This window comes from Callionymus lyra, chromosome 14 (assembly GCF_982586985.1).
Source record: "Callionymus lyra chromosome 14, fCalLyr1.hap1.1, whole genome shotgun sequence".
Classification (NCBI taxonomy): domain Eukaryota; kingdom Metazoa; phylum Chordata; class Actinopteri; order Syngnathiformes; family Callionymidae; genus Callionymus; species Callionymus lyra.
The window spans coordinates 9,009,587-9,032,968 of record NC_141831.1 but is presented as its reverse complement, the minus strand read 5'-3'; the positions used below and the strand labels follow the sequence as shown (position 1 = coordinate 9,032,968).

Here is a 23,382-nt window from a genome sequence, read left to right as displayed (position 1 = left end):
ACATCATAATCATACACTGATGAGGATGAGAAGGAAACATGTACCATATCATGACCGGGAACATAGAGGAAGTTTTGGAAGTTCTTGTTGCCCGTGCGCAGCAGAGACCAAACCGAGCAGGTCCGCTTGTAGATGTTCCGGGCCTCGCGCTCGCGCGCATTGTTGCAGAGAAACGTCCCGTACAGACACGAGTAGGTGTGAAGCACCAGTTTGACCTGCGGAGAGTTTACAAAGAGCACAGATGTGAACAGATGTGGTTTCTCACACAGTAGCAGCAGATAAGAGATAACACTCCCTCACATGGACACCCACCTTTAGTAACTACCAAAATATTAAATATTTACTGTATCGATGTTCAGCAGGACTGCATGGTCTTTTTTGTGAATTTGATTTTGGCTTTCAAATCATATTTGATATTTAACATAGTTGTTTATGGTTCAAATTAAAAAAAAAAAGTGTAGAAAATAAAACAATTGCTTTTTTCACATGCAAATATTCTGATCGTTTTGTAATTCAACTTCCAACAACTAGATGGCAGCAGTCGTTTCGTCATCCGCAACTTAAGAAACCATGCGAGATCTCGATAATGACTGAGGACGAGAGGATACAGTGACTCCAGCCGCTTTTAAAGCAGATGTTTGGACATATTGTGGTTTCAAAAACAAATGAAAGAAGTTAAGACTTCGTCAAGAGTCATGTGGTCTGTAAATCCTGCAACACTAGAGTCAAGTACTCGACAATACTACAAATATATCCTTGTTCCTACTGCACTGCTTGTGCCTCATGATACGTGTTCTGTCATCATACTCATGCTAATACACGCCCACATTAGAAACGTCTTCACACCGATTAATTTATGATTAATAATCCAGCTGGTTTAATCAAAAGCTAGTCATATGCCAGTGAAGGTCGGCGTCTTCACTCACCAGGAAAGCCTCGTTGAACTCAAACAGGCAGGGGAACTGTTTCAGCAGCTGGTGGACACAGTCCAGCCACTGGAGGAAAACCGGGCACTGCTCGCTGACGTCGTCCGTGTTCTCCTGGTGGCCACAGCGGTCGCCGAATTTATGGCCAAAGTCCAACCATTCGGTCTCGACGAGCACCTGAAATCCCTGTGGACGACCGTCAGATGTCAGTGTTTAAGATAAGAACAATCGATGTCAACAACTATACAGAAGCGTCCAATGAGGGTAATGACGTTTGATGGACAAACTAGAGCGACAATTAAGATATATTGAGAGTCCAATAATAAATAATAGCAGAATCAGACTCAAACTTGCAAGTACACATTCTGTTTGTCTTACGACTTAAACGGCTAAAAGATTTTGGCCGCTTGTGTGATTGAGTTTGACATCCCTGATGGACGACCTATACCTGCAACCTGATGGCAAGATTCCCTAGAGCTGCAGGAGTCAGATTGTAGCAAAGGGCGTTTATCAAGTTATGAACACGAGTCAAAAGAGATTTTATTTTAGTTTGAGGGGAGTTGAAACCTGTCGTTTCATATTTCTACCTCCTAGATTCACTCAAATATTCCAGTGGCTGCTCCAAACCAGACAACAGCTTCACATTGTACTCATTGATTGACATCAAAACAGGATCATAAAAGGTCAGATGGAAGTTTGTTTCATTGTTAATAAGTTAAAAAAGCTCAAATGTATTCTTGATGGTTTGATGAGGCGTCATGAAACAGCCAACAACATATCATGATACATACATACATCTTCATTGTGAAAGGCCACTAGATGGCGCTCTCCGTTTGAAAATGTTGCCAGGTTTCATTGAATTACTCAATCAGAGCATTACAACGCAGAGAGTGCTTACAAAATGAAGACACCGTTTCTTGATACCTCCTTGAAACCCTTCACTATTAATTCCCAAGTTAGAAAGAGATGATTGTCGTTACACAGTGAACGTTAAAATGAACTGCCAGTTTCAAAAGGTTGAAAAACACTGATGTAAAAATGCATCTAGAAAAAGGTCTGAATCATATTGTAGTTAAAGGTTAAACTGAATATGTGAAGCTTGTTCATCACAAGTGTGCTGGTGATGTGTGGAGTGGAGGTGAAAGCAGTAATCAGGGATAAGTACGTTTATGTCAAAATTATAGTTCATCATCTACACACTTGTTGTGTGTGTGATGTCAAAAAGTGTCATCAGACACAGGCCGGTGGGATAATAAGTGCTTTCTTACAAACATTTCTCTCCAGACTTTTACCTCTAATGTCCGGTAGTACGGGTCCAGCAGGATCTTGGCGAGGGCTACGATCTGCGGCGTGCGGTCCCATCCGTCCGAACAGTGAACGATGACGGGACGACCTTCTCGCTCCACCGCCGAACACACAAGAGTGGCGGCCTTCAGCATGACGGACAGGTGCTGCAGCCAGCGGGTGCTCTCCAGGGCAGAAAGCCAACTGGCAAAAGGAAAAAAAGGACGACATCACTTTGGGATATATAGTGGAATAAACCCATAAAGGAGAGGAGATAAGGCATCTTTTCGGCCTCGTTATCGAGATAAGAGTCAGGGAGCGCTGACCCATTTCCGAGGGCTGAAAAGCACGACGTCACGGCTGCGTAGATAACACGTTATTGACATGCCAACGCATACGCTTTGACCTTGATGCGTGTAAGGAGTCAAGTAAACAAAAACAAAATATCAGGGGTCCATCTCTAATGACAGGAATCTGGGGGCCGTGGCAGGATTCTGGCTCGTCTGTAGCTGTGATCTCCTGGTGGGTGTTCCCTTACCGCGAGGTTCGGGCCACCACCGTCAACAACAGAGAGCCCAGCCACTCAGACGGAAAAGGTCAAACGGATCCACTTACTTTCCCGGGTCTGGTATCTGACTGCACACCGTTCTCAGAGCCTGGAAGCTGTTTCGAATGGCGTGGATGTTGGCCATTCCCATGAACATGACCTCACAGTTGGGGTAGTACTCTGAGAAGGTACAGCAGTGTTATTGTTAGATGGAGTGTTGTGAGCAATTCATGCGACAATTACTGTATTTCCATGTGTAATTATACTGCAGAGATCACAGTGGTGGCTGTTTTCTATCTCATCTGAGCAGGTAAACAAAGTAGGTCAACATGCAATTACTCAGCAGATAGTGAACGACATCAGTCTATTGTGGCGTTCCTTAGCAGACCACACAGAAAGGAATTTTATGTGGCAAACAGATTCTTTTTTATGACTCAAGACGAGGAAAAATTGAATGAAAGAATCTGGTGATACAATACATGTCACGATACAGTGGCAACATTATGATATATTGCGATATGTATTGTGAAATTTTGCGATACTGTAGGAACAAGGATATATTTGTAGTATTGTCGAGAACTCGACTCTGGTGTTGTAGAATTTACAGACCACATGATTCTTGACGAAGTCGTAACTGCTTTCATTTGTTTTAAAACCAAAATATTTCCAAAAGTCAGCTTTAAAGCTGCTGGAGTCAACTGTATCCTCTCGTCCTCAGTCATTGCTGTGATCCTGGGGGGTTCCTTTAGCCGTAAATGACCCTACCATCTAGTGGCTTAAAGTTTAATTGCAACAAGAATGAACAAACGTGAAAAAGATTCCTTTTTTATAGGTCAATATATAAACATGAAGATTTATATTCTTTGATTTTGCCCCGGGAACATGAGTTTTAACTATATAGTTACTTTGTTAACCTACATTGGGACTTCTGTGTTTGTCTTATGTTGTCTTGGCCTTTTAGAGTTTCTATATTCGGAGGTATTTTTAACTGCGTTTAGTTTTTTGATTGCTCAAGTGCTTTGTGACCCTGGTCCAGAAAGATCTTTACAAATAACTATTACTTAGATAAATGAAGCAATTGTTAGTTGTGATTTTGTTCACCAACCTTCACATTCGCAGCCTCCTCCCTTCGCTCGGTTTGCCACGGCAGCCGTGTACGACCGAGCGTCCAAAATCAGCAGCTTTTGTGGGACCGTGTTGTCCTCGCATCCTGAGCCGCCCGTCAATGAGGAGTCTGTTAAATAACAATCATTTCATATTAATAACACGATAAAACTGCTGATTTTTCTAAGGTGTTTTCTCACCAAAATCACTATCAGACGAGTCTTCACCACGTTGTCGACATGCCCCTCCCCCACCGGGACCCTTGCTCGTGTCCATGTGACAGGCCTTGGCGATGGACGTGACGAGGTACTCGTCGTCAGTGTTCCTCCAGCCCCACCAGCTGATCTCCGGTTGACTACATCGTGCTATCACGGCCCCGTTCTTCTGATGCCTGGAGTTCAATGATGGAAATTGATTATAGAAGGAGCTGTAAAAAAAAAAAAAAAAGCTGCATCAAGTGAGTATAACACGCACCTGTAGACGACGACAGGGATTCTCTTCCAGGATCTGAAGGAAGAAACGCTCTCCAGCTCCTTGTCAGTAATCCATATGGGAACCAGGAGCTTCTGTGGGTAGCTGGAGCAAAGTCTGTGGGTGCAAAGAAAAAGACGTTTACATTTAAAGCTGCATTTTTCCCCCAGACGTTTAGGCTGATCAGTAATTTTGGCCAATTGTGTGATCGAGTTTCACGCCTCAGTTGTAGGACATCATTAAATATTCACCCAAATGGATTAAATTTTAACATTTAGCTAGTAGTCAGTTTGACTTCTCCCACATTTTAAGTTATCTGCTGACTCTGAAGGCAGCATGTACCTCCTACACAGAGTGTGAGTGTGTGTGTGTGTGTGTGTGTGAGTGTGTGAGGGAGATAGAGCGGCGAGACAGACTTTGCCGAGTCATGGGCCTCAGCAGGTTGCTGCTTTTTTAATTATCCAGGTGTCCTGAATGTCTGGCTCCCCCTGAGGACTTTGCTGTCACAGGCTTTCAACGCAGCACAAACTTTTATTTTCGCATGCGTCTGGAAAGACTACAGTGATGTGGTTTTGGCATGTGTGGCTCGATCTAAGAGCTTTTTAAAACAGGAATCTGAATGTATTCAGTTGAAATAAATGATTATCATGTGGATAATCATATGGAAGTATATCAGTGCCACGAGTTTAGTACCATATTTTCCGCACAGGATTATAAGTCGCATAGAATAAAAGATACAAGATACTGACAACTCTGTTCACTTCCATGGTAATGATGATCAAATTATGTTTAAAACACTTCAAGCAGCAGCGTGTGAAACTGGTGTGAGCAGACAAATGTTGAGCATGTGTATGACATCTAGAGCACGCAAGTATGACATGTTGAGCGCGCAGCAGAGTGACACTAGCTCAAACCGGTGGCAGTAATCTTACTCCATAGACGTACACCATGACGATGTGCGTCATTATTGCCAAACCGCAGGTTGGCGCAATGACGTAATCCCGCCCACGGCGTGTCAGCTCAGTCGGCGGAGAGTCATGACAGTGTTTGTAAACAAGTCACCCACCATTTTCATATACAATGCGCTCCGGATAATAAGGCGCACTGTCGTTTTTTGAGAAATATAAAGGCTTTTAAGTGCGCCTTATAGAGAGGTAAATACGATAGTTGAATTTAAAAGGTTGAAACTTTAAAAAAGGTTTCTCTAAAATTTGTATTCCATTGTATATTTAAAAGTAGAATATTTTTAATTTTTATAATTTCATTTAAAATACTGAATATTTTCAAAATACATGACCTTATCCAATAATTATACAACTATAATTATAGGCCATCATTTTATATTGACTTTAAAAGGCTCCGAATTAAAAGGGTAATGAAGAAGTTACATACTTGTAGTTGCAGTTTATATCAGAAACTCTCCAGACATTCTGCGTGTCAAAGGCCATCCTCTTGACCTCCATTTCCATCCTCTGTCGTACATGGTCACCTGCAACCAGAGCAGACGGTTAACCGAAGAAACTTGACACATTTAACTGACACAGGGAAACCATTGACCAAGATAAACAACGCCCAGTTAAACATTTAGGGAGGAAGGGTTGCATCAGACAAGGGATTCTACCTGGGCGACAAAGATGAACGTGATGGTCTTCGTCGTCAGCGCTCCCTCCCAGACACCAGGCGTGATAAGCCAGAGCGAACAGATCTTCGAGTCGTGAGGGGTGAGCGATGGCCCGAGTCAGCCGCTTCACCCACTCCTGGCACTGCTTGAACGTTGCGAAATGGCATCTGTGCAGACACGGAGCAACAAGACACGTTTCATTTTAAAGGCTGGATTTCTTTTCAAACAGCCATTTCACAAATGTACAAATGTCTCTGGGCTCCGACTGCTGTGTCATGTAATGTTACTCATACGCACAGACCCACAGTTGTGTTGTAAAAAAAAAGGCATATCAGAGAAGGAAAACTCTTTGCTGCAAGACTTTAGAGAGGACTAAAGGATAAGCCATCATTCAGGAACACGACTTTTATGTCACAACAGGAGAGATTTCTCAACTTCCTCTGCAGATTTGTGTACTTGAGCACAATGTCTGAGAGTCAGCGACATGACGCTGAAGCTATGCTGGAATATTTTGTACGACACATGGTTCGGTTAATTTCTAAATGAGTGTCAAATTTATCTTTTATATTTCAATTAAATTACTCCATTATAATCTTGTCCTAAATGTTAGTATGGTATTGATCTTCAGGAGCAAATTATGATGTCAATTGTATTCGTCATAACAGCCTGTAAAACTCAATCACACAGTGGGCCGGAAATCTTTTAACAGGTCGGGGGTCAAACATTATTAAATTAATAAGTGTCTCTCTCAGTCAAACTCATACATCTTGTTACATAGTCTTGAATTCTAAGAAGACTTGATCAATCCCAACAATCTCCAAGTTGTTCCTCCAACAGTTTTATTCTTGAAAGTATCTGTATCGATGTTGACATAAATCACTTGTTACCGGTTGTACTGAATGACCTTGAAATTCTCATCTGTCAAATTCTATTGGTTTTTCTTTGGTCAGCTCGAAGCTTAAATCACTACAGCACACATTGCGCCTCATAATCCAGTGGGCCTTAGAATAAGAGGGCATTTTAATTTATTTTTCCTCATCATAAATACTGTCATTTCTTTTGGTCACAAGGTCAACATGAACATTAGTCTGCTTTGACTTTGAGTTAACCATCAAGTGAACCTTCACCAAATGACACCGGCCTCGAGATCGACACTATTACTATGAGATGATTAATAAGAAAAATGTTTAAACTTGATTCGAGGATACAAACGGGCAGTATAATTGTGCAGTCTACCTGAACCCATGTGTACATTTAAACCATTACTCCTACCTGACAACTTTGGAATCCTTGCAGATGATGAGCAGCTGGAACATGTCCCTGCTCTCGACCCCCTCGATCAGCCTGAGTGGCACCTGGAGCGGATACAGGGAACATTAGTGCCGAACATTCGGATCTACCGTCGTGTAAAAAAACACCCCCCCATTTCACTACAGAAAAAAAAGCCAATTGAATATCTCTTTCAACTCTACATTTATCTTTGCATATAAATGCATCTTAACACCGACGTGTTCTGGACCAAGGTCATTTTGACACGAGGAGCAGATAAGGAAGTCAAAATAACAAAACAGAATTGCTACTCAAATGCCTCGGAGTACAATTTGTCTCCATGGCTCTGTAATCACGTTGGCAGCTAAATAAAGCCGTCTAGACTGTGGGTGGGGATTTTCATCACACGGTACTCACAGATATTTCATTGTCCACACCTGGGTAGGTCTAAAACACAGCGACACCATGGATCACAGAAGAGAGAGGGAAGAGGTGTGAGGGAGGGGGAGGAACAAAACGAGACAGGAGGAAATGGAAAAACTATTAAACCATAAGATTTAGGAGACGAAACAGAATGAAGAGTTAAAAAGGGAAGGAAAACATCAAAGAGCTCTGGAGATGGATAACTGGTCACATGGTGCGCCACTTGTCGCGCAACATGACCTTGTTACATTGAAATCATGGAAAGACAAACACTGATGGGGCAAAAGGACAACAGGAGAAAGAAAAAAAAAGGTATGACGATGAAGAGTGTGGGTGAGAGGTTCTGCCCGTCACGGGTTTTCAGCAATATTTCAAAGGATGCCAAGGATTTGTGGAAAAGGAGGATTTGTTGCTGCAATAGCAGACGTTGGTCGATCTGCATTTACAGAATACATGCCATGAGTGGGAATGGGATGGAAAACTCCGGTGCCAGTGAGAACTGACATTAAAACTATGCCTGCAAACCACTTCACTTTACAAGCCCCTTGTTTACACTAATAGTTTCCATAGGTGCAATTATGGTTTAGAAATATCGTCATGCCATGGAAGCATAAATGCCTCAATTCTTTACATAAGTAGTGGAAACATTTTAAAACCTTTGGGGAAACAAATCATAGATCCAGCTGCACCTACATTGATAACAGAGTCCTTGAATTTGATATGTAGTCTGTAGTTGGATATGGCAATGATGGCTTCATCTGCACGACCAAGATATTCCACCCCTTCGCCCTGGAGAACTGGGAATGGCACCTGCAAGGACACAAAACATTTTTAGACTAAACAAGTTTAACAGTCAACAAGTTCTGTTTGGTCTTCAAGATATGTCCGAAAATCAACAAGAGTTTCCAAATGTTTGTCCTTCTTCAACCGTGACGCAAGACTTCGATTGTTGTCGATTAGTTTAAAGGACTAATGAAGCCGAGTTGTTGTTGTTGTTGCTGCAGACCTACCCCATATGTACACAAACTTTTCTACACGTCCACCATTTATGAACACACCTAATGAAATGAGACACTCTGGGATTGCATGCTTCTATTTATGGTTACGGGTAAAAGGTTGACAAATCTTAATGGACATTGTGGAGATTGCACTTGTGCATAAATCAGAGATAAGGGAATTATTAGGGAAATAGTTTGCATGTGTGGCCGCCAATTAGTTCCACAGTAAATCTTTGTGTGCACAGAGGGCACATTTGTATGCATGACTGAACAAAGGGAGTGATAGATAAATGCGTAAATCAGGGCCTATTTCCAGACTGTCTATTTTAATTCTACTTTACAGTATTATTAATCCAAAAAAAAAAAAGGGCAAATGTAAATTCTGAAATGCTTTCAAAAGCAGAAGAAAGATCTGTGATGGATAGAATTAAAGTGAGTACAAAATAGATAGTTTGTGAAGTTTGTCTACATTTAAAAACAGCAGTCGGCAAACATGTGAGCAGATATCTAAAGTGTTGACACAACAAATGTAAGTAAATTTAGTCGACCACAAATGTAGTCACATGATGGTCCTAAAATGATGAAACACAAGCCGGTTCTTCACTACGTTTTAAGTAGCAGAACAAGTTTTACCCTTCATCTTTATCAGCACCATAATAGTAAACTAGCCTAGTAGTGGCAGAGACCTTTTTATTTATTCATCCTTAAATTCAGGTCACTTTACATGTCTTTTATTTTGTCCCGAATCATAACAGCCACCTCCTGAGGAATTTTATAGCAACATCAGCAACTAGATAATAGGCCTCGACTTTCTGCTCTGCATAGAGAAAACATGACCTCAGCATGCATTAGCATCAGAGCTGAGTCACGCATATCAGGAGCGAGTGATGCAAGTGAAACCAGGACATGCAGCAGGACAGATGGCAGATTATGGTAAGAAGTCAGAAATCACCAAAAACCTACTTTTAACATTACCATAGTTTCAAACAAACACGCTTCACGGTGACACATTTATTTAATCCAGACCTGGGAGAAAAAAAAAAAAAACTTTATCACATGGAAGGGATGGTCAAGTCCAAAGAGCAGTGGGAGCGAATATAAAACCCTGGCGTTTATCACAACAGCTGCTGCGGCAGGTCTCAGGCTGAACATGTTTTTATCAATCTCTGCCAGCGTCCAGAACCAGCACAGCAGAGGTCAATATATGAAATATTCATCCCTAACATTTCAATACAAATGTACGCAACTATCCTTCCGATCCGTCAGACATGCATGATTTAAATAGAACTAATGGCTTCAGACGAGTTAAAAAGATATGTGCCACTACGGAGCTGTTTGAAAGTGTGTCAGCTAACATGCCGCTCCAAAAGTAGGTACATGAGTCACAGAAGAAGACGCCGTGTCACGTTTCCTCTACAAAGCCTTCAGCAGCAGAATTCTGTTTCAAATGAGGGCGCGAGAAAGCCGAGTGTGAGCCGAAAAGCCCCATGAATAATAATCATAGACTCGTGAGTCGTGACTTCCGCTTCCAGCAGCCGAGCCTGCAGAAAAATCCTGGAGACCACATTTGTATGCATCCTCGCTTGCTTACATGCACAGACGTGCCATGAGATTCACAGATGGACAGAGGCGAGACAGGGGGGTAATAAATGGGGTATGTTTTGTAGTTTGCCAGCAGGATTTTGCACCAAGGAAACAAGACCCGGACAGGCCAAACTGCCGACAAACTGGTGTTAAAATGAGCTGCTAGAACTGGAACATTTCGGACTGTGCTTAAACAGATTATCCTTAGAGGCTTTTTTTCACTTCAGAGGCACTTAAACACTCTTGCAATTACTGGAATAACAGTAAACAACTATTTAATCCTTCCCTGGTCAGTTTCAGAGTCAACATCAGTATGTCAAACTTGTATAGAGTGTGATTTTGGATATTGGGATGTTTATATTGGGATGCAAGAGTTTTGTAATAACAATACAGGGGCAACAATTGATATATATACACACAGTATATTGTGATACTGTAGGAACTAGGGTTGCGTATCGCGAACTATTTGAAACCTGGATTAGTTTCCAATTTCTCCCAAAAATGGTTCAAAGGTTTAAATTTGAAATCGAGTACCGGGGACATTTCAACAGAGTAGTGTGAAGAAAGGCCTCATGGGAGTTAATTATATGACTATAAGTAAGTAAGTAATTTGTATTTATATAGTGCTTTTCCAGACCAGGGTCACAAAGCACTTAAACAATCAAAACAATATTCAATAAAATATATGCTTAAAAGGTCAAGAAAATACTGAGAACAACACAGGAGTTGCAGAATATCAAGGAAAAACCTGCACAAATAATATATATATATATATATATATATATATATATATATATATACACACACACACACTATAAAATATTATAACTGTTGTCAGCAGTGATTGGTTGGCTGGGCGACAAAGCAAAGTGCAAAAATTACATGGTCGATACTTCGCAGATTTGGTTTAATGCAAGGTATACTTTTCATAGTGGCTCTAGGTGTTTTTCTCAGATTATATAGGAAAGAGAACTGCTGGGCAAAGACGTTTGACCTTATGAGCGAAACTCTAGATGCGTTAAAGATCTCCCTTTGGCCCACCTGAAGACTTTCATCCTCCTTCACCAGCTCTTTTTGGGGAAACAGATCCTTGGCCTTGATGTACTCCAGACTGGGAGGGCCCTCTTCACCCTGTAGCACACACAAGAAGGACATGTTCAGATACAATCCGGTGGTATAAAGAAAACATTTTTCAGGGTAGCATTTACAAAACAAACAATTCCTTTAGATCTAGTGCACGGCTGTTAAGTCTCTGACACATACCAGCTGGAATATATCCCACATGTTCCAGCCCAGACTCACAATGATTAGACATAGGAAAACTAGAAACTTGACTTTTATTCATATTAAAAAACCTCAAGATAGATGGTGTGTATTTTATTAAAAAAATATTTTGTCAAACACAAAACTGGATATTCAGTAATGGAATTTTTTTTTATAGTTTGCATTTAAGACCAAATCACGAATGGGGTAATGTCTGAAAATTCTACCATGACTTCATGGAGTTGAGCAAACAGAGATAAAGTCAGCCCAGTGACGCGTTTGGCAAACCCGGCCAATTTCAATCATTCGTTGGGATTTTCAGCATGTTCAAACCAAACTGGAGATGACATTTTCACACCAATAAAACAAGACCTTTAACAGGAAAAACTGGTTTAAATTGGTGAGAATTTTATGAATATGAAAATAAAAGCGCAAATCTGAAATTGTCCATGGACAGCAGCAGAAAACAAGGTTAGCCGTTTAAAAGCGCATCGATGCAACTGAATGACAATGAAAGGAGCCTCATGTGTGCCGAGCACCTGGCATGGAAATCATCAAATTAAAAAGCACTACGCTGCCGATAAGAATCACATGTAGGATACTGCAATTGCTGAGAGTAGTAAAACGTGATGCCAAGCCTACATTTATAAATAATCCTGCTCGTATAGTAATAAAACACATAAAGCCTCTGGTGTGTATCCAAACGATAAAACTTGTTTATTCATAAATAATTAATGTCATATGCAACCTTTTTTTGAACATAAAAACCTTAAATTTAACTCGACTTTTTAATAGACTCATTAAGATCCATTATAGAGTAAAAGCCTAATTTCTGTGGCTGTAAATCTGGGAAAAATATATATAAACTATCCCAATGCCTTTATATTTTTTATTTATGCATTTATATTTATTTATTATCATTTTATAACTATTTATTTAGTTCTCCAACAGTGAACGATCATGAAAAAAATTAATTAATCCGTCCTTGTGTTTGACCTTACCAAGGCTTAACTTGCAGAATATGACTTTCACGGGGACGTTCGGGCAGTAACATCACTCACTATAATACTGGGTGATCCATCTAAGACGTTGTCAGGCAGCAAACTGCACCACTATAATCTGTAGAAGTTTAATTTATGAAAGTCAAACATTTTATATAGAAATGCTTTCCTGAAGTACATTATAATCCTTTCATTTGTGCGGCTTATTTCTGAGAAATGCTTGGCACCAGACGCCTCTTGTGAAGCTGCCCTGACATAGCACTTTGGAAGCCAGCATTCCACGTACTTAATGAAGCTTGTTGGAGACATATCGACGCAATACTGCTCAACATAGCACTATTAGTGGATTAAAAAAAAGTTCAGACGGTAAAAGGGTGCTCAAAAGTATACAGCTTTTATAATATTTACAATTTTATCTTTGGACTATACCGTTCCCTCTGTAAGACAAACGTGATGAAAGAGGAATCCCCCATTCCAGATCAATAAAGAGTTGAAAACAAGACGCATATTGCATGTCATGACTCAGCAGCTGATGGTTAGAAAGATTCTGCAGTCGGCATCGACCAAGACATATGATCCAAATATTGAGGTCACAATCTTGAAAACAGGCATCTATGCATTTAGTTGAACATGCATATTTTTGTATCGTCCTTTTCCGAAGCTGTGATTTAATAGAAAACATGAGTACAGCATTAATATTCATTAGACAAAAAAAAAAAATGAATCAGTTTTTCAGAGTGCGAGTGTCATTGCATCTGCCAACATTTTTTAAGATCCTAAATCAATGTGAGCACAATGAGACCATCGTCCAAAGTGAAATTGAGCAGAGCTCCATTTTTTTTTGCTTTGTCACTGCTGGGTGCAGGAGTTCTCCTCAAACTTCAGCATAAATGATAATAAACCACCCTTATTACAGGCATCAATGGACTCGAATACAAACCTGGAAGTATAATAGACAAACGTAGCTGCATGGCAACAAGGTTTTGGTTTCATTTTTTTTTACACCAGAAAATGAATAGAGTAAACATGAAAGCATCATGAAACCAGTGCAAGCTTATATTAACAATACAAGATTCATGAGTGTCTGGTTGCCATGGATACAACATCCTCCTTGTATCTTTTGGGTCTTTTCAGCCATAGAGGCTTTAGAACCCCGTTGCCCCAAGAAGGTTGATCATTTATTCAATAGTACTTCAAAGAGGTTCAGTGAATAAGATCTGTTGTTGAAGTAACATGTAAAGCTTATTCCAAACTCCCATATGATCCTTACTGAATACTGAATATCACATGGAAGGGATAGTCCTTAGAATTGTAAATCAAAGACATATAGAAGAAAAAGTGCTGTAAAACTAACTCCATACCAATCAAAAGGGAAGGTTATTTTAACTGGGTCAAGAGCAAAGATGGAAGAATAAAAATTCTTCACCAGCATCTCTTCGTCTGCCCGGCCCTTCCCCGTCAATATTAATATTTCAGTGTCCACCGTGTTCCGAATCAACCCTATTTTAAGTACCTGTTCTGCCAGACATGGACAGACAGAGTAATGACACTGTTAACACTTAAAATGCTGCAATAGTATTGGATATTATTATACACCTCAGTGGCAAGATCACTTTATTTGGCCAATAAGAGACAAGAAATGGAGATACAGAAAGTAGTTCAATGAGTTAACAGAGAAAATTACTCCCATCACAAAATCAGTTTCAATTTCTATATGATGGCAATAAGTTAATCAACTAATGAGATAAGGGTTTCACATGCAAGATATTCGACTAGTGGAAAAATGAAGTCCATCTCAGGCTGCCAAGTCATTTTATTTGGCCAAAGACTAAGAACATTCATGTTTATATTGACTTGTATAAAGATGCTATCGTTTAAGATAAGAGGCGCCCAGTAACAGTGAAACTGAAAGGAATTTGTTGAGCGTGCCACAATATGAAATCTACTACAGAAGGTTTGGTAAAAATACATTTCGTTTAGCCTGCAACTTTGACTGTTCAAATATTTCGACCCCTTGTGCGAATGAGTTTGACGTCCTCGTTTCAAATCATGAACACGGCTTAAAAGTGTAAAATGACAATAACTATGACTTACAACATAAATAAAACCAGTATATATATTTTTAAATAAAACGGGTTGAGCGTGATCAAATTTTTACTTTTGCCTCATCGGTTATTGAAAACAAGAAATTATTAAAAACAGTTTCAACAGCTACACTTCCATACAAGTGTCTGGGCCAGTTGAAGGTTGCTCATGGGCCACATGGGATTCCCGGGCTTTACGAGTCTAAGAGTCTTCAGACCGTAAAAAAATGATACAATAAATAAAAAATATATATATTTAACAAATAGATATATTAGCAGCAAACCCATTTATAAACACGTACATCACGGTTTAGGATTGATGGATCTTCAGATGAAGGTCAACCCTCCCATTACTTCATCTCCAACCACAGACACCTGATATGTGCCCCTACTCTTCAGGACATCCCAAACAGTAACCGTCAACGCAGCCGGCCCACTGCAGTGGATTCACTTCGATACCGCTACAGTAGATACACATCCTTCGGGCGCTCCGAAAAAAAAACATGTCCGTACTCAGGAACAGCCCCTTATTTTCACCTGCCAATCAAAATGCATCACACTTGAGTGATTGAAGCCATAAAAAAAAAAAAAAAAAGATTTGTACCACCTCTTACACAGGGACTTCTATTCATAGTGGATGTCTTTGCCATTATTTAATAGCTGCAGCACTCACGTGTATCATCCTGCGAGCTATATCACACCCCACCCCCCCAGAGCTATAGGTAGAAGGCAAACACTCAACACAAAAATCCATCATGTGAATTCCTTTTCTTTGGATGTACAGACGGGCAGGTTGACTTACAAAGCAGTTGAGCATGGAGCAGGATACTTTTCCTGCAAGGCTCATGTCGAGGTGAGGCGGGGCTGAGCCCGAACGGCACGCAGCCTATGAAGCAGCAGCACGACTGAAGCACGAGGAGCCGGCATTACCATCCTTCCCCCTCACCAAAGACTCCCTCTCCTCTCCTTTTCCCTTTCGTTCCACGGCAAATCCGCCTCACAAGAATCCCTCTTCCGATTGAGTGTTACAAGATACGCCAAGTGTGTCCGAGATCAGGGGACCACCACACCCCCTTCATGGTCTTACGGAGGGGGAAAAGAGACCACCTTGAACCGGATTCCGTTTGTGAGAAGATAATCCCTGTGTGAATAAAAGACTGTCCGATGGATTCCGGAACCTTTTTTTAAAAAAGAATAGAATGCAGCAGTTGTACTACAGCAAGTGGATTGAGGAAAACTGAGAGGAGGAGACACGGTACACCATGGGTCCGTTAAGCTCCACCCTCTGCATGAGCATCTCTCACATGCTCACATTTCTCCCAGTGTCCCTCCAGTCCTTTTTGCTCCTCCCCCACTTGTTCACCCTTCACCGACATTTCTTCATAAATATGCCTTTGCCTCAGCAACCGGGCGATGAAGCACACGGAGTACCGCTGGCAACCGCGGACACTCCAGCTGCCATGCCTCGCACCATCTGACGCCGGAGAATATATGGCGAGTGGCAAGAACGAGCGTTCTGTAGATCGATGATCATGACTCTAATTCATCAGGAGTTTTTTTCTTTTCTTTTGGTCTGGACACACTGAAATACGTGGCAGCAGGGGGACAGAGGAAGGGAGGGTGTTGAGAAGAGCCGGTCTATGCGGAGATTTCCAGTGACACAGCATTCTAGACAAAAAGTCTGTCCTCGCGAGATGCACCGACGCAGTTTTTTTGAACCCAAACCACACGACCCTTTGGTCCGCGATAAAAAGGTGACATTGAATACGACCCAACACTCGAGGAAAGTCATTGTTCCCCCGTTAATCACTATCCTCCTCTTCATCAGTCGCAACAACCAATGCCTTCGGCTGCATGTCCTCCCCCCGCCTTTGGATTACGTAACAGTGTTCACCGACACATTCAACGCATCAAACAATAAGATTTATTAAAAAAAACAATAGACATTCAAGGCAAATTAACACATCCAACCAAAAAACACCTTAATGCAAGTTAAATTCAAGACTACCATTTTCTAAATACATTTTGAAATAAAATTGAATACCAACTCTGTATACAATTAATCACATTAAAATAAATGTATACATTAAACATTACTGCACTTTTTCTTATGTTTTACTTGGTGCGTCTTTCCATTTCTGAACACTGTTGAGCAGTTTTGATTTATCGATGTGTAATATAATAAAACAATAATTATATATATATATTGGAGACCAAATTTTTAAATAAATAAAACCCAAATCGATTAGAGAAAATCATGCCTTTTTTTGACACAAAAAAAAATCCCGTTCCTCGTGCTCATTGCCTGGTACTACTGCGAGCCATGAACAAAAATGTTGGTTTTACAGCCAATTCTCATTGAAATTAATTAACCGTGTGAAGTAGAAGCACAAATAAATCTGTCCCGGCTGTAAAAGCTTCACCGTTTTCTCAATTCCGCTGTTGTGATTGTGCCAGAATCTGTTCATTATTTTTAATAAACCGAATAGAACCGAAATCTTAAAGAAAAATTGTATGACTTTAGAAAATTATACTCCAAGACATTTTAATTCAAATTAAGGCTTTTATATTAGATGCATGAATTCCAAGGAAGTTCTAAGCAACAACAAAAAGTTTAATTGTACCAGCTAAAGGAAACTTGTAGATAAGAATGATTAATGCACATTAAACTAAAGGCAAAGAAGGTGCACCCTTAATCATTCAACCTCCAACTTAATGTCCAAAGTTTGATTAATTAAATTACAATCACTTGATAAATGGTTGTTGGGTTGATCATTTAATTATATGGTCGGAATTTCGAGCCTGTAAACATTAAAAAACATTCCTCAAAAAAGGAGGTGTGACTAGTAAAAGGAGAAATAAAAATGGTCACCTAGAATAACTTTGTTTGTTACAATTTAATGTTTTTCTTTTATCAACTAAATTGACTTAAAGGAGCAATTTTAGAAAAAGAAACGTGAATCTATAAAAAACAAATGTGTATTCTAGTGGTTGAGTCTTAACATTAGGGCTCGTCCTAGTGTCGCACTGCTAAAAAAAGTGATCACCCCACTTGGCCTCGTTAGTCTGAATGTTATTTTAGGAAAGGAGGTCACGGAGACACGGACCTCAGTCTACATGTTCATAGTGAAACATACAGAAACTAGAAATGAGTCAACAGAGAAAAAAGACTCCAAATCACTTTCAATTTCTAAATGATGGCAAGAAGTTACTCAAATAAGATAAGGGTTTCACGTGTAAGATATTCGACTAGTGGACAACTTATGACAACCAAAAACAAAAAGGTGCATTCATCATGTATCTAGGATTCAATTTAAACAAAGAAATTGTGATTTCTGCATTCATTTCAGATGTTCCACTGAACCATTTGCCATGTAGGTGTTCAGTTTGGTGCCCACAGGATTTCACCACTTTTTCCAGATGATGTGGTGCTACTGGCTCCAACAGGAGTTTTTCTTTCAACTCATTCTTGAGTTCTTACAATTGACATGCAAATATTGACAGAGTTTGTTCATTTTTGTGTTGCAATTAAACTTCCAGCTGCAAGATGAAAGCAGCCATTACATTCTTCCCACGAGATGACCAAGGATGAGAGGATACAGTAGCAGCTTTTAAACCTGATGTTTTGACATATTTTGGTTTCAAAACAACTGAAAGCTACGACTCGGACAATACTACAAATCCTTGTTTCTACAGTTTTCAATACATCATATCCTCTGTGTATTGTGATAAGTATTGTTGCAACAGAATATTCCTAGGACTTTCAGTTCTCTCTGAAAACACTGGGAGATCCTCTAAATCAGAGACCGTGGTCAAAAAAAGAGTGAAACATCTTGTCCAGGTTAAAGAAGGCAGTACAGGTATGTCTTGGTCACTAGCTAGGGAAAGATGGACAATGAGATTGACTGTCAAAAACATCAGTTTGTTGGGATCCTTTGCTCCGGCTGCTGCCCCCTCAACCTGATCTCAGATAAGCAGTTAAAACGTGGATGGCTGGATGGAAATGGAAGCGAAGTTCTCGGGAAAGGAAAGGGCATCACGAGTCATGGAAAATCTATTCCTAATAATCTAGGTGTGCGCGGCGTCAGAGGCCGAGAGAGCCGTGTAAGACAACACCATTGTCATGGTTTCCACGCTCGCCTCGCTAACGAAGCGACAGCACGAGCGGACAATGCGAGCGGAACACTTCTGAATTGTTTAAGCGGCCCGGGAGGCAATTAAACACTGCTTCACGAGATCGGATTATCAGTATCAGATTACCTGTGGAACACAACGCGGGAACATAAGACTACCAATCCCACCTGAGAAAAGACCCAAATTTCCACTGCACCGTTATCTTTTGACACAACCGGTCGACCGTTTGACACATTTGTTATTACCATTCGTTTCATACGGTGTTACAGCACAAACACATGTCCATTTAAATATTAATAAGATTTCTCGAATGTTAATAACAAAAACATTCACGTTCAGATGTTCACATTATCAGAAGATGTGAGTAAGTAAAGGTTATTTCTAGATGTTAAGCCCAAAATAAATGCCTGGCTTGGCCCATTATTGGCGAGCCAGCATAATTGAGTTCAATAAAAACTAAGAAAACACTCGTTTTCTTCGACCTTGCTGATCACTTTGGGTCTAATATTTTTATTTTTTATCATCAACCTTGGAGGTCATTTAGGGAAACAGAAAAAAAATGCATTTGCTTATTTGTAGCTCTAGAGTCTCACATTAAACTGTCACCAACAAGTGTGGACTTGTAACTGCAGAGCTTTGTCAGCTCATTAAACAGCAAGTAAACCAGAGATCTATGAATAGTCCACTTTTTTTTATTTCCCTTTCATCACCATAGTGGAACCCTTTAGGCCAAGCTATTGAAGTACGATCAGAAGAGGTGCCGTCCACCTCAAAGTTGAAAACATGCAGTAAACATGGATCTACACACATGTATTTATAACTCTTGCTCCTCCTCAATCTTTTCATTACATGTTATATTATTCAGAATATCATTTCAGATTCTCTAGAAACTATAAATGATGACATTTGGATGTTTTAAACGTACTTCAGATCTGATCTGGAGCAGAACGGAGACATCACCCAGTCCACTTAAAACACATAATTCATCACATTTGTAGACAGTTTAGACCAACAAATAAATCAAGAATTGTGACTGAACTTTATTTACAAAGTATCTTATGGCTGAAAAAGATAGGATCACATGAGCGCCAAAAAAAGTAAAGTTTTGGTGCCCAAACTGTACTTGTTTCCATACGATTATGAATCGTTTTTAGAAAGAAAACAAACGTCCTCAAAAGGTGGACAGCAAGCATTTACTTTTGATGTTTGTTTGTCGTTTTTTTATGTACGAAAAAATGACTGCATGAATTCATAATATAACCGTTTGGAAGGTAACTTAAGACGATAAACTGCATGTTCAAGATGCACAACGGTGTCATTGTGTGGTTAATGGTTACCCTCCGTACTGGGCTCAGATAAAAAGAGAATAAACAGTAATCATTACAATGAAAAAAGAATCAAGCCCGGCCCATTATTTTGATTGGCTTACCATGCTGCCAGCGAGTGTTATAGACAGTACAGGTGCTCCTTAGCAGATCCCTCCCTTCTGCCTGCTGGGCTTGGCCGTGCCAGGAATCGTTCCTGCCAACATAAAAAAAACAGTACCTTCAGTCATGGGGTGTGTGGGGTAGAGTAGAGATGAGTGGCAGAACTAAAAAAAACCAACAACTCCGAGTCTAAAGTACAACAGACAGAGAGAGATATAGAACTCCATATGGGGGGAAAAAAAACAGATAAACAAGCTTCACAGTAATGATTTTTGTTTGTCCGTCGATAAACAATCTCTGACAACTCCCACCATTAGAAGTTTCCCTGGGCAAGAAGCTGGTTCTGTAAATCAGGTTAAGTCACTATAAACACACAATAGCACACTGTGCGCATACACACCCAGACGCACACAACACTGATATGCAAGATCTTGGTGGAAACCTTGGAACCAACAATCTAGTGGTATTTAGAAGAAAAGCCAAACTCAAACATTCCAAGTGGGATTATCAGGACTTGAATTGATTCCCATAACTGATTAAATGCAAGGACAAATTCCACATCTTTTTTTTTTTAAAAACATGCACTTATACCCTCGACATGTTCCTCCTGCCATTAAGTATGACATTTTCTATGATCCTGGATATCAAAGTTGTGCCACTTAGTTTCAACTCAATGCAACGTGACACAACTACTTCCTCCAGTGAAGAAGGGAACCTGTGCCAGCGGTCGGTCTTCGGTTCATATACAAGCTTTTTTCAGTCAACGGAACATGAAAACAAAGCATAAACACACCCACGACTACCACAAACATACACTCAGAGTCAAGTCAGCGTTTCTAATAATACTCAAGTTATGTGTGAGGGTTTTTTTCCCCAGGTAAGAGCATGTCTCCGTCTGTCATTCAGCCTTTCTTTTCCCCCCCGACACACCCCCTTCTGCACACGGCACCAAATATAAAAAAGATCAACTTACCAAACTTCTTTTTAAGTCGCGTTATGGTCGCAAAGAAGGTGAAGAACTCATATAGATTTGTCAAAGATTGGCGGATTAATTGAAGTTGCAAGGTACTCGTAGTCTTCTAAACACATTCTGGTTTGTAACCCGATGCATGACACACCTCCTGATCCCTCTTCCTCGCTCTCCAGTTTGTGTGTCTGTGTCTGTGTGTGTGCGTGTCGCTGTAGCTTACAACTTCACCCTCCCACTCAGGCTTTACAACGTGGTAGGAAGCTACAGAGAAAGAGGTGGTTAGTTTGCCTTCCCCTTGTATCTATTCGATTAAATCAATTATATTGACAATAATAATGATTGTATCCGTGATACAGCTCAAAAGGAGGGTTAATATTAAAACATTAATAGATCAATTTGTCAATTATAATTGTTCATTATTATCAACTTACTCAATATTGAGTTCCCTACAGCCTGTCGATCAAAGTTGAAAATGATTCAGAGTTGAGCACGTCTGCTCACAAAAACAATAATAGTGAGACAATAAAGCCTCAGCAGAAGTTTGCCCTTTATTACCAATAAAATATAGCATGATAAAGTATTTATAGAACCCATTGTCTACAACTGTCACAATGAATTAAAATGACCCGAATCTATTTCAAATATTTCATTAATGTTGATATACTAGTAGCATATTTCCTGTTGGGTGTGTGCAAAGTGAGCCTAAGTAAAAACATATTTGTCTGAGTGACCCAGTCATGTCATGACAAGCAGCAAGTCATTCTTGTAACAGACAAATGTGGCCCTCTTACTGCATTTACCTGGCCCTCATAAAAGGTCCCATATAATACATTTGTTACTAATGGTAAACAATTTCATTATTTAACTCATTAAAGAGTTTTTTAGTGTGTTTGTATTAATTGTCCATTTTTTAATTGATTTAGTTGTATAATCATAATTCAAAATGACATGTATTTGAAATGAAATATTGCATAATCCAATGAAAAAAAAAATAATTATGATGTCATCACTACACATTGCATCAGGTATTTTTGGTGCAGAAATATATACGTTTTTAAAGATAAGAAGATGAATGATTTAATCCAATTAATAAAAAATATATATACGTTTTTCCATTCATATTCAAGCTCCTACTAGAAGCCTCTTCCATCTTTTCATTTACATTCCTCACAACACACACATATATATATATATATATATATATATATATATATATACACACACATATATATATATATATATATACACATACATACATATATATATATATATACATATACATATACATATACATATATACACATATATATATATGGCCTCTGGGGGGGAGGGTGTGACAGCCCACTCCTGTCTTATGACAATTAAAAATAAATAAGCATTTTAATAAAAAGGTCTTGTCACATTAAAACCAAACCGAACACAAACTGACATAGTGATCACGAAGGAGAAGCAAGACATTAATATCAGTTTCAGGAAGACACAAAATTGAAATAATCTGTTAAAAAAAATCACAGTTTTGCAGTGATGGAATTCAGAACAAACCCAATGAATTATTAGATTATTAAACCAATAAAATAGTTTAAACTGAGGAATTTAAATAGGGATATACATGTATTACACACGTAAAATAAAGCTATAATAAAGATCAATGATCAACACTAATGCCAGATGATGAAGATGATCAAAATCAGATTTTTCTGCACAACATAAACTGTATTAAACAAGAAATAAATAAGCTTTGTATGTAGTGAGCACTACTGTGGTGATGGTACATCAAATACTCTGGAGTCAGGCTTCAATATTATCTCATGTTTGCTTCAACATGGTTGCATAGAAATGTACATTTTCACCAGCGGAATAAAACAATAGACACACAACAGGTGTGGACTTAAAGCAAGACAAAAGTTGTGAGACTTATTAAGTGAAAGTGAAAGTCGTCGACAGCCTCTCAGCTGGAAAGCTACAAAAGCTCAGCGGCAACTCCCTCGCAAACCGAAAGTGTGTGTGTGTGTGTGTGTGTGCGGTACTTTCATACGTTAGCATCGCGCTAGCCACCCGTTAGCCACGGCAGCTTTTTGGGCAACATTTGCACATCTTTCCGACGCGACGCGACAACGCACGGAACAAGTGTCACGCTCGCGAACAACACGCGTGTCACACGACAGTAAATTGACAAGAATTCGGACATTTTGACAGTTTTTAAAAATCGAGTTACTCACTTAGAAAGAATCAGCTGACACAACGGTGACTCAGTAGTGTGTCCCACTTCCGCATTC

General features: G+C 39.7%; 1 protein-coding gene across 6 annotated transcripts in view; it reads right to left on the bottom strand.

Moving 5' to 3' along the window:
* mtmr4 (myotubularin related protein 4) overlaps positions 1-23,379 on the bottom strand; it is a 28,517-nt gene extending 5,138 nt beyond the window's left edge. The window contains exons 1-15 of one of the 6 annotated variants that reach the window (XM_087806989.1): positions 23,326-23,379; positions 20,139-20,230; positions 11,269-11,358; positions 8,339-8,455; positions 7,640-7,669; positions 7,226-7,308; positions 5,954-6,120; positions 5,725-5,821; positions 4,336-4,449; positions 4,062-4,252; positions 3,863-3,991; positions 2,826-2,937; positions 2,219-2,414; positions 927-1,112; positions 45-215 (exon numbers count right to left, since the gene is read on the bottom strand). In XM_087806989.1, the coding sequence (XP_087663115.1) occupies positions 45-215; positions 927-1,112; positions 2,219-2,414; positions 2,826-2,937; positions 3,863-3,991; positions 4,062-4,252; positions 4,336-4,449; positions 5,725-5,821; positions 5,954-6,120; positions 7,226-7,308; positions 7,640-7,669; positions 8,339-8,455; positions 11,269-11,358; positions 20,139-20,141 (1,686 nt within the window). In that variant the 5' untranslated portion in view covers positions 20,142-20,230; positions 23,326-23,379. Of the gene's footprint in view, positions 1-44; positions 216-926; positions 1,113-2,218; positions 2,415-2,825; positions 2,938-3,862; positions 3,992-4,061; positions 4,253-4,335; positions 4,450-5,724; positions 5,822-5,953; positions 6,121-7,225; positions 7,309-7,639; positions 7,670-8,338; positions 8,456-11,268; positions 11,359-15,377; positions 15,757-20,138; positions 20,231-23,321 lie in introns of those variants that run through there. The other 5 variants (XM_087806990.1, XM_087806984.1, XM_087806985.1 and 2 more) reach the window with 5 other exon arrangements.
* Positions 23,380-23,382: the final 3 nt, after the last annotated feature.